Source organism: Macaca thibetana, chromosome 3 (assembly GCF_024542745.1).
Source record: "Macaca thibetana thibetana isolate TM-01 chromosome 3, ASM2454274v1, whole genome shotgun sequence".
Classification (NCBI taxonomy): domain Eukaryota; kingdom Metazoa; phylum Chordata; class Mammalia; order Primates; family Cercopithecidae; genus Macaca; species Macaca thibetana.
The window spans coordinates 46,035,883-46,048,793 of record NC_065580.1 but is presented as its reverse complement, the minus strand read 5'-3'; the positions used below and the strand labels follow the sequence as shown (position 1 = coordinate 46,048,793).

Here is a 12,911-nt window from a genome sequence, read left to right as displayed (position 1 = left end):
AAGGGTTGTTCAAACCTAAAGAGGTAGGAATAAGCTAGGTGAACTGGAAAAACTACTTCAGGCAGAGAAAGAACCATGCAGACACAGAGGTGGGGAGAAGTGAGGAGAATAACAGACAGTGAGAGGAGGAAGGACAAGGAAGAAATAGAAGGTAAAAGGAAGACGAGACGAAGCGAGATAACTCACCTGGTGCTTTCTAGAAAGTGAAAAATGTTTAATGCAAGGTAGGGCAGTGATCACAGACATACATGAGACTGGAGAAATAAAGGGAGGGAATATGGGCAGATCAAACAGTGCTTTCTTAAGGTTAAAAAAGTCATAGAAACAGGAAATCCCTTAAAGAGTTTGAGATGGGATCAGATTTGTTTTATGAAGTTCATTGCAGTTGTGTTTAGAAAACGTTGCAGAGGGGTAAGATGGGAGGTGATATGGTTTGGTTCTGTGCTCCCAGTCAAATCTAATGTTGAATTGTAATCCCCAATTGGGGGAAGGACTTGGTGGGAGGTGATTGGATCGTAGAGGTGGATTTCCTTCTTGCTGTTCTCACGATAGTGAGTTCTCATGAGCTCTGGTCGTTTAAAAGTGTGTAGCACTTCCCCATTTACTCTTTTCCTCTCTCCTGCTCCACCATGGTAAGATGTGCTTGCTTCCCCTTCATCTTCTGCCTCGATTGTAAGTTTACTGAGGCCTCCTAGCCATACTTCTGGTACAGCCTACAGAGCTGTCAATTAAACCTCTTTTCTTCATGAACTACCCAGTCTCAGGCATTTCTTTATAGCAGGGCGAGAACAGAGTAATACACGAGGCTGGAAGACCAGCTGGGGGGTGCTGTGGATGTCATCCACGTCCTCATGATGGTCTACATGGGTAGGAGCCACAGGGATGGACAGAAGTGGGTGAATCCTAGGGATAATTTGGAGGTGGATTCCACAGGACTTAAGAGGTACATTAGAGGGGGAGTGTGATGTGTGCCACCCTTTCTCTCAAGTGTCTATCTTGGTCACTGGGAAGATGGTATCTATGACCTGAGTCTCACTGATGCTGCCAGAAAAGACCAAGCCTATGAAACCAAAAGGTTGTTTATTCCTGAATAGAGCTGGGTCAACATCAATTAGCAGGTGGGCTGTTTGCTATGAGTGAGAGTGGCAGGGCTATGGTTTGTTTTCATTCTTCCTTTTTGAGACAATCCCTAATCACACTTGTTCAGTACAGAAAATGAGCTGCCCCTCCTTGCTTCACTGAATTGATATCCAAAAATGTACCAAATGACTAGACTACTGTCACCGAGGAGTTCGAAGAAAAAATCAGCTCCTCATTGCTGGCAACTGAAAATGGATTACAATATTTTTTAACACATTATACCTTATTGTTTTTGAAATTAGGAAAAACTCTTCTTATGAAGTCACAAAATTCTATCAATAGGAAACCTCTTAGAAATTACTGACAAAAAATTGTACAGATGAAAAAGTTGTGGAGGTTAAATTATTGGCTCAAGATCATTTGCCTGACAGTTGATAAATATTTTTCTTTCTAACGAGTACTGGTTATGTCTCAGAAACTGTTGAGTAAACAAGTTAAAGTTAGCACATGTCATCTTAGGGGCCATAAAACTGTTTGATGTTGGTATTGAAATGCCCTGGTAATTTTTGTGGCAGAATGAAAGGGTGGTTGTGATAAATCATCTGAAATAGAAAATGGTATAGTTTCTGTTCTTGGTGATCATGCCTGCTTCTAAATTCTTTTGTTAAGTGATTTATGCGCATTTATCCAGAGCATAATTATCTTGATTAATATTGAGAAATACAGTATTTATAATCCCTATGTTTAACAAAGTGCTACATGATTAGCCCTTTAAAAATAATTAACCCTCTTGTATATAAAATTTCATAATTTCATTTCATATTATGAAGTGCCAACTAATATTTTCAAAATTTTAATCACCCATATAAAATGGATCCAGTGGAAATATGTGTGAGAAAAGTACTTTAGCTCTGATACTTACAAATCAATGAGAAATTAAACATTACCTTTTTTTTGCAGCGATCATATATTTTTCTGGTCTTCTGCATTTTGCATTTAGATGTTAGATGTATATTAGTCAGTTATAGAAGTACTTAGAAAAATTAAGTTACTGAAAATTAGAAAAAAAACCCACGCTATTGTGCAAATTTATTTATTGATTTGGCCCTATTTTCACCTATCAGTGAAAATCACGTCTGGGATTAGTAAATCCTCTCTATTCCCCACCATAGGAAACAAACAAACATTAAACACATTATATGTAGTTTATAATTTCATGACTTCTAAAGAGATGAGATTTGTCAGTATTTTTCTTGGTGGAATATGGACCAAATCTGCTATTTTCCTGAACAGGAAAACCCAAATTCCTTGCATTTCCTTAAATGACTCGGGCAGTTGCTCTAAGCTTCTGTTACGCTACTTAGGAAGAAACCCACGGTTAACACATTAAGAATCATTAAAAAAGAATCAATTATTTTCTTTCCTTTTTTTTCCCCTTCGAGAGCATGAGGTACAAACAAGAAGATTTAAAAAATTTTTAGGGTAGTCGAATCTTCTTTTCTTCATGGATGTCTTTGAGCTTTATCAATTTGTAAGCTAGAATTGTGTGTGTTGGGAAGGACTATAGTAAGAAAAAACAAAGACTGAGTATCATCTTCAAGGGCCTGTTAGGACTTGGGAAAATGTCAAAATTAAAATTAAAGTTTGATATAGGATTTGTTCATATTAACGTTTAATATATCCTCTTTAAAAATTCAAAGTTGATGCTTGTAAAGTTTTCTCCCCCTTCTGTTTAGGAAATATATCTAAACACTACGAAAAATAATAGCATACAGCAAGGCAACCCTTCCACATACACTACCTTAGATATTTCTCATCTACCTAGGAGGTGAAGTAGAGAAATACTATTATTACATCCAACTAACAGACAGGGAGACAGAAATTTAAAAGAAATTAAGGGACTTGCCCATTATTACATTTTAATTGTTGGAGGTCTGTTAAAATTCCATAGCTTGGACCCTTAGCCTCTACTATAGTACCACTGAAGAGACCGTTATGAGAGCCTCTGGATGGGAGATGGGTCATATACAGAATATTCTCCTCCATTCATTATATGCTGCAGGCATTATAGCTGCATTACCATTCCTATATCCAAGGTTGGAAATGGCATTTGATAAGCTTCTACAGAGCTAGAAAGCCCAGCAGGACACAGGTGCATGTGAGGTGTAGCTTCTGAGATTTCCTGGACCTGGCTAGTTGGCACAATTGGTATCACATCAGTTTTTCAAGAAGCTCCCACTTGCAGTCTCAATGCTGAGACAAAATATGAATACAGCCCATTTTCTCAAACTTCATCTACGTCCCTGCATTTCTTGATGTGTAGTCTCACTCCCTAGCTGAGACTATTGGGTTAAAGTAGGAATAAACAGTATGTTGGATGGGTGAAGAGGGGAAGGTGGATGTGGGAGAAGAGGGGACAAAAGTCTGTGAGTAAAATACCTTCAGGTAATAATTTTCCTGGTGTTTTATCTCTCCATCTCTGGAGTATCTCAGAAAATTCACTCCTTAAATATGCACCAAGAGGACTTATACTTCTAGGAAGATGGAGTAGACATCTTTTTTCCTTTTCCTCCCACTAAATATAGCTAAAAACCCTGGACATTATGTATAAAACAAACATGATTCTGAAAGGCAGAAAGAAGGCACAACAGCAGGGTACCTCAAGAGCAAAGGACAACAAAGTAGTGTGTTCGCTGTTTTTTTTTTTTTTTCTTCCTGTTTCAGATTGAGAACTGGAGAAGTTGGTAGCCCAGAAAGGCCAACGAGCTTAGACTGAAAAAAAAAAAAGGGGGGGGGGGTTGGAAAACAAACAAGACCATTCTCTCCAGTATTTAAAGGTATAGGAAAGGTGCAGCTTAGTGAAACAGAAAACTTTTAGAATTGTAGCCTCACTTCCACCATCAGCAAAGGCTAAGTGGAGTGCCAAGACCTCCACTTTCACCAGGCTGTAGATGTTCCAGGCTCCCTACTGAGGTTGTATAACAGAAGGCTGGGTGGGGGAGCTGGCACTTTCATCCTCACCAGTTAATAGTAAGAACCTTCCTCTTCTACCCTGGGTACTCATGAAGACCATGTGGGTAGGCTGGACTCCACTCCCACCTGGTGGTAACAAGGCAACCTATCACCAGTGTCAGTGGAGGGCATAGGAGGAGCAGTCATGAGGCTTCCACCTGCATCTGGCAGGAAGAAGGCATCCTCCCTTCCTACGAAGGATTGAGTGGTGTCAGATGACTGTTAAAATACAAAATTTAAATAAGAGCCACAGCCTTTTAAATATAATACCCAAAATGTCCAGATGTCATCATCATACTAAGAACCGGGAAGATCTCAACTTGAATGAGAAGACAATCAACAGATGCTAAACACCGAGGTGACAGAGATGTTAGGATTATCAAGGATTTAAGCAGCCATGAAAAGCTGCTTCAGTGAGCAATCACAAATATGCTTGAGACAAATGAAAACGCAGGTCTCCACGAAGAAACACAAGATACAAAGAACAAAATGGAAAGTTTTGAACTAAAAACACAACAGCAGAAACAGTGAACTTAAGGATACAATACTAGAAATTACCCAATCTGAACAAGAGAAAAAAAAAGACTGAAAAAATAAATACAGCCTTAGGTATGCATCAGACTATAACAAAAAGATCTAACATCGGGTCCCTGGAGTCCTAGAAGGAGAATGAAGGTGGAGCGAAATTTTTGTAAAAAGAAATAATGGCTGAAAATTTCCTAAATTTGGGAAAAAAGCATAAAACTCTAAGTCTCAGATACCGAGTGAACCCCAAACAGGATAAACCCAAAGATATCCATGCCAAGATACATCACAAACTTCTAAAAACTAATGACAAAGAAGAGTTATGAAAGCAGTTAAGAGAGAAATGATGCAGGAAATGTACTGATTTTTAGCATTAGGGAAATAGGCTGGTTACATTAAAACTACAGAGAATAGAAATATAAGTATTGGCAAGGACCTTAAATTCTTCACTTGATTTCAACTATTTTTAACTCAACTCAGTGAGCTAACATGCACAGAGCATTTACTAGATATCTACAAATTGTGCTGGGCATCAGAACATTTGCTAATCCCATTCTTGCTGTAACTGCTCCACAGCAGGTGTTATCCCTCATAGAAAATCAAGGAATTTTAGAATTGGAAAGATCCTGGATGGGCTTCAGCTCTGAAACTAATCTAAAAATGTCAGCATGCATGGGAATTTTCCTAGAGAAAAAGATGATAGCCTTCATCAGATTCTCAAAGGAACTGGTGGCCTAAAAAGGTTAAAAGCCACCATAAGGGTTCTGTTCTTTTCAAGCAAAGCCATATAATCCAACCTAAATAGATGAGAAATGAGGCTATTTTTAGAGGAGGTGTTCCCCATCATATCCATCAAAACTCCTGCATGCCACCTCAAGACAATTCTCTACTTTTAAGGGGAAAAGAGGGAAATGGCAGTTTTCTAATTCCTCCTAGGCACTTTTGGAAATACACGTTGACTAAAGAATGTTTGCCTGTAGTCTTATTTTGAACATTTTAAAAATAGTACCTGGAGGTGACTAAATGACTACTGCACTGGGATTTAAAATGCACTTTAGGTTTGATTTCTCCCATCCCAATGGAAAAGCTGACGTGCAAGGAAGGGCAGCAGTCTTTCTACGTCAGCACCAATGGGCTGGTGTATAAGAGATGACAACTGTTCTGTAACTTGCATCATTCCTTTTTCCTTCTTTAAAACACAAAAAAATGCATGTACAATCAAGCTCTATTAATTACATAATGTTTAACTGCCAATTAATTTGAATAAAGAATGTTAGTGCTTCCTCTAGCAAAAAATCAAAACAGCTGTGACAAAAACAAGTGCATTCTGTTTTCATGTCTTTATTCTGTGATCCTTCTTCACTCCTTGTACCCTTTAACCAAAACTTTCATGCAAGCCAGGTCAGCTCACGCTAGAATTGCACCATAAACAGGATTTTAGGTTGCTGGTGCCTGTTTTCGGATAAAAATTGAGGCTCCCAATGTCATCTGGAGAGCTAGAGATTGGAAAATGCATTTTAGGAAAAAATTTCACTACTTACCTCCAGTGTGACCGTAAAGTTTGATTTCCTTATACTATTTCATGCTGGCTACAACTTGAGAATCAAATGAACCACTGAGGACCCTTATTAGCCATGGAGTTCCAGGACCCATCCCACAGCTATACAACCAGGAGAAAGACCAGGAAATCGAAAAGTCTTATCATGTGCTTGGAATGATTCTTGGGTTCAAGCAAGTTGGCAGTCTTCTTAAATCCCTAACGTGCCATACAAATTAACTTGGGCTTTGGAAACAAATGCTGTTCCTGATCCAATTGGTCTGGGTGGGGCCTGAGATTCTGCATTTCTAACAAGTCCTAGGTGATGTTGCTGGCTTGAAGACACTTTAAGTAGCTAGGCCAGAGAGGATATTTCATTTGGCTGGCGTGCAAATCAGTTTAGGCCATTTCATTTTCCTTCTATATTTCTAGATTTTCTATCAGGGGCTTCTCTGACCTTAATGCTGCCCAGTTCTCATTTGTCACTGATTATGTCTCTTCAAGCTACTGCAATCAGTTAACACAAGGCATCCTCCCCATCTCCACTTAGCTCATATAAAAATCCGCAATGGATACAAACAGCCCCAAATAAGAAATGGACACGACACATTAACTTATAACATAATGGGTTTATATTTAATATAGTACTTCTCATCAGGAGGATGTTACTCGGTTAATATAAAGTTTTTTTTCAAAACATTAAATCTCTTCCATGTCAATGTCTATAGTTTTTTTTTTTTTTAACATTAGATTTTTTCTGCATTTCAGTATTAGATACACTGAATACACTTTTCTAAATGTTTTTTTCCCCAGAGATAAAAGTTTTCCTTTTTGGCTGACTCTCTGATATCTAAATATAATATTAACTTGGGAGACAACAAAAAAAAAATCTAATTTAAAAAAGGAGAAAAGTCTCCTCAACGATTCAGGAGGCAGTGATTATAATCAAACAGTGGTGATTTCCTAAGATTCTGGGCAAGAACTTCCTTCTTCCTATTTCACATGCTTTGAGAGAATTCTAAGATTATGAAATATTACTTATGTAAATTTCAGCCATTTTACTTCTTTGACCTCCTTTCTAACTAGCAAATTATAGGCTGCATTTTTCTGTGCATTATTTGTTGGAAAGAAAACATTTTTTTTTTTCCATTTATAAATGTATGTTTGTTCCCATTTCATGGAAACAATGAAAAATGTGAAACTCCCTTATTTACTGATTCTTGGAACCTTTCACACACCAGAGCTCAGGTTTAGCCTCTATAGCACAAAGGTTTTCAAGGTGAGGTTTGACTCAGTAGGCCTTTCAAAGTCACATTTGTCCATTTCTTTTTCGTGCATATACCCCCAAGCAGGCACAAATGCCTGTAATGCTGAGAACCACACCTAACAAAAGGGCGATTGCATCACCGGCTTCTACTGCTTCCACAACAGGCAGCACCAAAAGCAGTGACATGAGGACTAAGGACAACTGTGTTGAAACTGAGGTCATGATGTTGGAATCTGGAGGCTGAAGGTTCCTAGAAATTAAACATGGAAACAAAAAGGAACCATTAAAACTTCCTCCCTTTTCAAATGACAAAATGAACACATGACAAATAACAGGCCAGCCAATCTTTTGGACACTTTATGAATCATTTCCAATCCATCTCCTCATCTTATAGGTGGAAAAACAGAGGGACGTTAAAGACAGTAATTTGAGGCTCATCTCCCTATCTCATGATAACAATCTAATTCCAGGAATTTTCCATGATAATGCCAACACCTTGTGCATCAACCAAACAAAAATTGAACAGGAGTTCATAATTAAGAAAGAAAGAAAAAATGCACGAGCCACTAACTTGGAAACTTAAAATATCCCAGTGGGTAAAAATTATACATTTTCTCAGGGTCTCTCCCATCCAGGAAATGCAGACAAATTTGGCAAAAGTCACACAACATATAACTTTGCGAAGTTGTGGGGAATTAATAAGACTTACCAAAGAAATGGTATATATAGAATTCTATCTGACTTGAAATTTTCCCTTCCTGGAGCTCCGGATGCTGAGATTAAGAGGTTCCACGTGACACGACCTATTATTAGCATGGGGGGTGGGGAGGGGGCGGAGAGAAGGATTTAAAAATTAATTATTATTACTATTATTATTTTAAAGAGGCAGCTAGAGTCAGTGCAGAGCGTGGAGGCCATATGGACGGTAGAGGGATAGGTAATGAGGAGAGAAAACAGTCTGTCCAACAAGGAACTAGACTTAAAAGTTGGTCAGTTCACCCACACAAGAAAAGGTAAAAAGAAACAGAACAGAGAGATAAGTTCATTTCAGGACTTGATATTAAGATTTGAAAAAGAATTCCTACTTTGGAACGGCAAGGCCCAAATTTGCTCCTGTTTTACAAATACACTGGTGCAACCTAAGTATCCGTCGGAGACGAGTTCGTACATTACCTTCCAGGAAGCAGCCATTACAGGAATGGCGAGGAGGGCGGAGTCTCCAAACTACATTTCCCACAATCCCTGCCGCCGCCGACTCCCATGATGCCCCGGCGCGTTCCCCCTGTAAGTGGCAGTGGGCGTGACGGTCACGCTCTAGCGGAGGCGAAAAGTCGCGAACGCGCGGGGCTTCCTTTCACTGCCCAGTTTTACTGTTAAATGCATGGTTTCGTGTGTTTATATAAAAGCTCACTTCAAAATAAAAGAAATGATAGCAAGTTTTCTACCCTGTTGAGTCTGTAAGGCGCACTTGTAATTCTGTCTTTTTCCTCGACTGAAATGACGCAGCGGGGAGAGAACCCGAGTAGAGCCCTCTGTTCCGGATGCTTTTAAACCAGCGGCTTCCAACGTTTCTGAAGCAGGAAATCTCTGTCACCATCTTCCTAATGAACCATATGCCATTTATTAATTTTTTAATCAATGGGGAAAAAGCGCGGTTAATAAGGCATATCATAAAAGGTTAAACATCTGTAGTGCAAAAAAGGATTTAGGAAAAATGGGTTTAGCCCTATTGCAGAAGATCTCTCAGGATTCAGGTCCTAAAGTGACAATCTATTCAAGAGTGCACTGCGGTGATTCCTTCCCAGCTATGTTTTTGTGAAACCTCTGCCCCGAATGTCCCTACATATGAAAAGATGTAAAAATACTGCTTTTAAATCATAAAACAAGAATTAGTTATTTGTATATGTAAGTCGTAACCTTTCTGAAAGACGCTCTTTCAGTAGTCTAATAACTGTGAACTCCTTCCTGAACCTTTGTAGTCATCTGATCTTCTGAACTCTTTCATATTCACTGATTTGAAAATTTATTTGCTGTCCTCACATTATAAATTATTAATGATGAAGGTTGGGTGTGAAGCCACCTGCCTGATCTGAAAGTCCCCTGGTTCAGTCTGTTAGATAATGCAGGTACATTCAGTTCAATGCCCATAATTAGCATGTATTCTTGTGTTGTCAGTTACCCTTTTTCTTACACGTTCCTAGTCTCTCTAGCGAAGATTTATATTCTTGGCTCCTAATAGGCACCCAGCAGGTGTTCAGTAATGTTGCCTAATAATAATAATGATTTGATTAGATAAATGTGCCAACAAGATCTTATGAGAGACCAAGAGGTGCCAAATAAACCAAACCAAGGTGACTAGAAAATTGGAAATCTGAGAATAACTGCACAATAACGTCAACATTGTTTCTATAACCTTGATTATTTTAACAAGGTTTCGTTCATTGCATCCTTTGTTTTGAGCTACTTTTGTGCCTTTGTAATCAATTATATTTGGAATAGGAGCTATATTTTTATGGCTTCCAAAATATTCTCTCATATCCTACTGTGAACATTTTGTTTTTCCCTACATGTTTATTTTTCCTTATGTGTTTATTTTAGTTAGCTAAAGTCAGCAGAGATTAGTTTAAAGTTAGTATTGCTACAGACTTGTTTCTAGGCATGTCAACATTGAAGATACTGGTTTGGTTTTAAGTTTAAAGAGTCTGTAAGTGGCAAGATACTTTCTCTTTAAATTATAATGGTTTCTATTAGTTTGTGATATATATTATATTTGGAAATGTCGATCTCGGGGGGCGGGGTTCCAATATTAGCTGATGTAGTTGCAAGGATTAATTTCTGGAGTACCACGAATATGATATCTCCTTCACTTCTTTGACCTGCTCCTACTGTGTGATTTTTAACATGTCTTCACTCTGTCTCAGTGAACTGTTATTTCCTAGCTGTAAACCTGATTAGATATTTTGGCTAGATTGCTGACCGGGATAATAACTGCCATGTTGCACATGTGTGGTCTGTCTTCTAAAAAAGGCGATGATAGATGAGCAGCTGCTTCTGTGTCCAGCATCGACTAACCACAAGTGCTGCCTGTGAACATCTCTGGTAGCAATGTGAAACACCAATTTTCTGAAGCAATGCTACACTCCCATTTTTCCAAGCTACGTGAATGCTTCTACAGACTTCTATGTGGTTGTTCTTTTGACATTAAGTGTCTAGGGTTACAGAATCCAGAATTTAGTCTTTTGATTCAAACAAATCTGTGCCTACATCATCCTTTACTAAAATAGAGATTAATGGCATCAATGATACTTAAAGAACTTTAGTTACTTAACTGAGCAGTGGAGAGCAAAATTTTCCATCAGATGTTACCCAGAAATGGTTTCAGAAAAAAAAAAGAAGTGGCTTCTGCTCATTTTTCTGTTAGAAGTGTCATTGGTAGACCCTGAAGGAAGGCACCTCTGAGATCCATCAGAGGATGCAGGACAGACCAATATCAGGATTTTGCAATGACTGGTGTGTGTCAGGGAATTTATAAAACCCAGACTTCCTCATTAGCAATTGACCCAAGCCAAGTGAGTCAAAATATTTTACTGGAGCTTCACAATTAAAAAAAACCAACCCAGACCTAGTCAGTATTTCCCATAATTAATAGGACATTAATCACTGAGAATGTTAGAACTAACTACTCATTAGACCAAAAGGATGGGATAAGCTACACTTTCCAGAGCTGTTCAACTATTGCAGAGAACGTCTACTGAGGCTAAATACCCCTTGTACTAGCATTTACGGAAGTGTATGGGAGAGGTGTAAAAGGTCATTTTGGGCGCAGTTCCAGGCACCACCTAGAGCCCATTATGTATATGGTCCTTCCTCCCACCAGTGAACATCAGTTGTCTGTGGGAATCAATCATACACGCGAGCTTGTGGAGGATGGGGAAATAGAGAGACCCCACTCATAGGCACAACAGATTCCACTTTTACTTATATTTCTGACCTTCTTGGAGTAGGTTAAAAATTACTGGATGCGACAAAGTTCTAGTTTTGAAAAGTTGTGACGTTATCTATATAGCACTTTATCCATGGTAATGGACAGATTAAGGCAGGGTTTGGGGATCATCAGAGGTTGATTCCAAATTTGCCTCTGCCACTTTTTAGTTCTGTAAACCTGTGCAAATTATCTAAGTTTTTGAAAATTGAGTTTTCTCATCTGTAATAAGGGGATCACCAATCTTCATAGGGTTGTTAATGCAGATTAAATGAGGTGACATGTAAAGTGGCTCAGTGTGGTCAGTGTCAGTGCCACTATTATTGGCAACAGATTAGATTTTTAGACATGGAAGTAGCTGATCATAAAGTATTTATTAAGTGCTACACAAGGAAATTTAAAATCAGAATTAGCTTCCATCATGAGAGTATGAACAAACATTTATTATGGAAAAAAACATTTTCTTAGAAAACAGGGTTTCATGCTGCATAGGGTCAGATTGACATTTATATTTAACAAACACTTAAAATAGTGACTAATGTACACCAGTAACTATTCCACACATTAACAAATATAAGCCCCTCTACTCCTTAAAATAATCCTGTGAACTGGATGCTATTGTCATTCTCTGATGAAGAAATTGAGGCATAGTTAAGTAATTTATGCCAGGTCACATAACTACTGAGTGGTATATATCCAGGAAATATGACAAACTCTGTACTTTTAATCATTGTCCACATATTGCCATGTGGAAAATGTCCACAGGATCAAAAATCATTTTAATTTTATTTGAAATAAGGTGTTCTAATGTCACTTAGGAAGCCTAATCATGTTGACTAATTGACGGGTTGCTGGTGCTTGTGTACTTCCCTCTAGGCCCTAGTTTGGTGAATGAGGGGATGCCAGTATTCACCTAATTTATCAGTGGATTTTGACTGAAATTTAATAAATATGCACAAAAAAGTGTTTTTTAAAAAATTACAGTATATCTGACCCAGGCTCAAAAGCACACATACTGACAAGTATAGATGTTCCCTGTCAACATACGTTGTGAAATGTTGGAAAATTTCAATTATCATGAAATAACTGAAGTCCATATAATATACAAAATTCAAAAAGAAAGTTAAAGACACCCTTTGAAAATCTTTGCAAGAAGAAAAGATAACTATTGGGTATTGAGCTTAATACCTGGGTGATGAAAGAATATGTACAACAAACCCCCATGACACATGTTTACCTATGTAACAAATCTGCACATGTAAACCCAAACCTCAAATAAAAGTTAAAAAAAAGAAAATATTTGCTAGAGGTCAAGAGCTTAAACTAGTCCTTGCAAAAATGTAGGGAGGTTACTAATAATTCAGTATGTGCATTTCACAGGGAAATATTAATTCCCCTGTATAGACCAGGTGCTCATTATGATTAAGAGCTGGTAACCATGGAAACAAACAGCATGAAATTTATAAAATTAAAGACATGCTGGATAGAAAATGCAAATAGCCTAGGAG

The 12,911-nt window shown here is 38.1% G+C and overlaps 2 protein-coding genes across 3 annotated transcripts in view; both read right to left on the bottom strand.

The window, feature by feature from the left end:
* Positions 1-12,911, bottom strand: part of BMT2 (base methyltransferase of 25S rRNA 2 homolog) — an 876,684-nt gene that overhangs the window by 286,782 nt on the left and 576,991 nt on the right. The window lies entirely within an intron of this gene.
* On the bottom strand, positions 6,764-8,677 carry SMIM30 (small integral membrane protein 30). 2 transcript variants are annotated; one of them, XM_050782651.1, is made up of 3 exons: positions 8,595-8,677; positions 8,131-8,224; positions 6,764-7,671 (listed from the first exon to the last, which is right to left on the bottom strand). In XM_050782651.1, the coding sequence occupies exon 3, from the start codon at positions 7,641-7,643 to the stop codon at positions 7,464-7,466; it is 180 nt and encodes a 59-aa protein (XP_050638608.1). In that variant the 5' UTR covers positions 7,644-7,671; positions 8,131-8,224; positions 8,595-8,677; the 3' UTR covers positions 6,764-7,463. The 2 variants fall into 2 exon arrangements, with proteins under 2 accessions (XP_050638608.1, XP_050638607.1); XM_050782650.1 differs by having other exon boundaries at positions 8,507-8,622.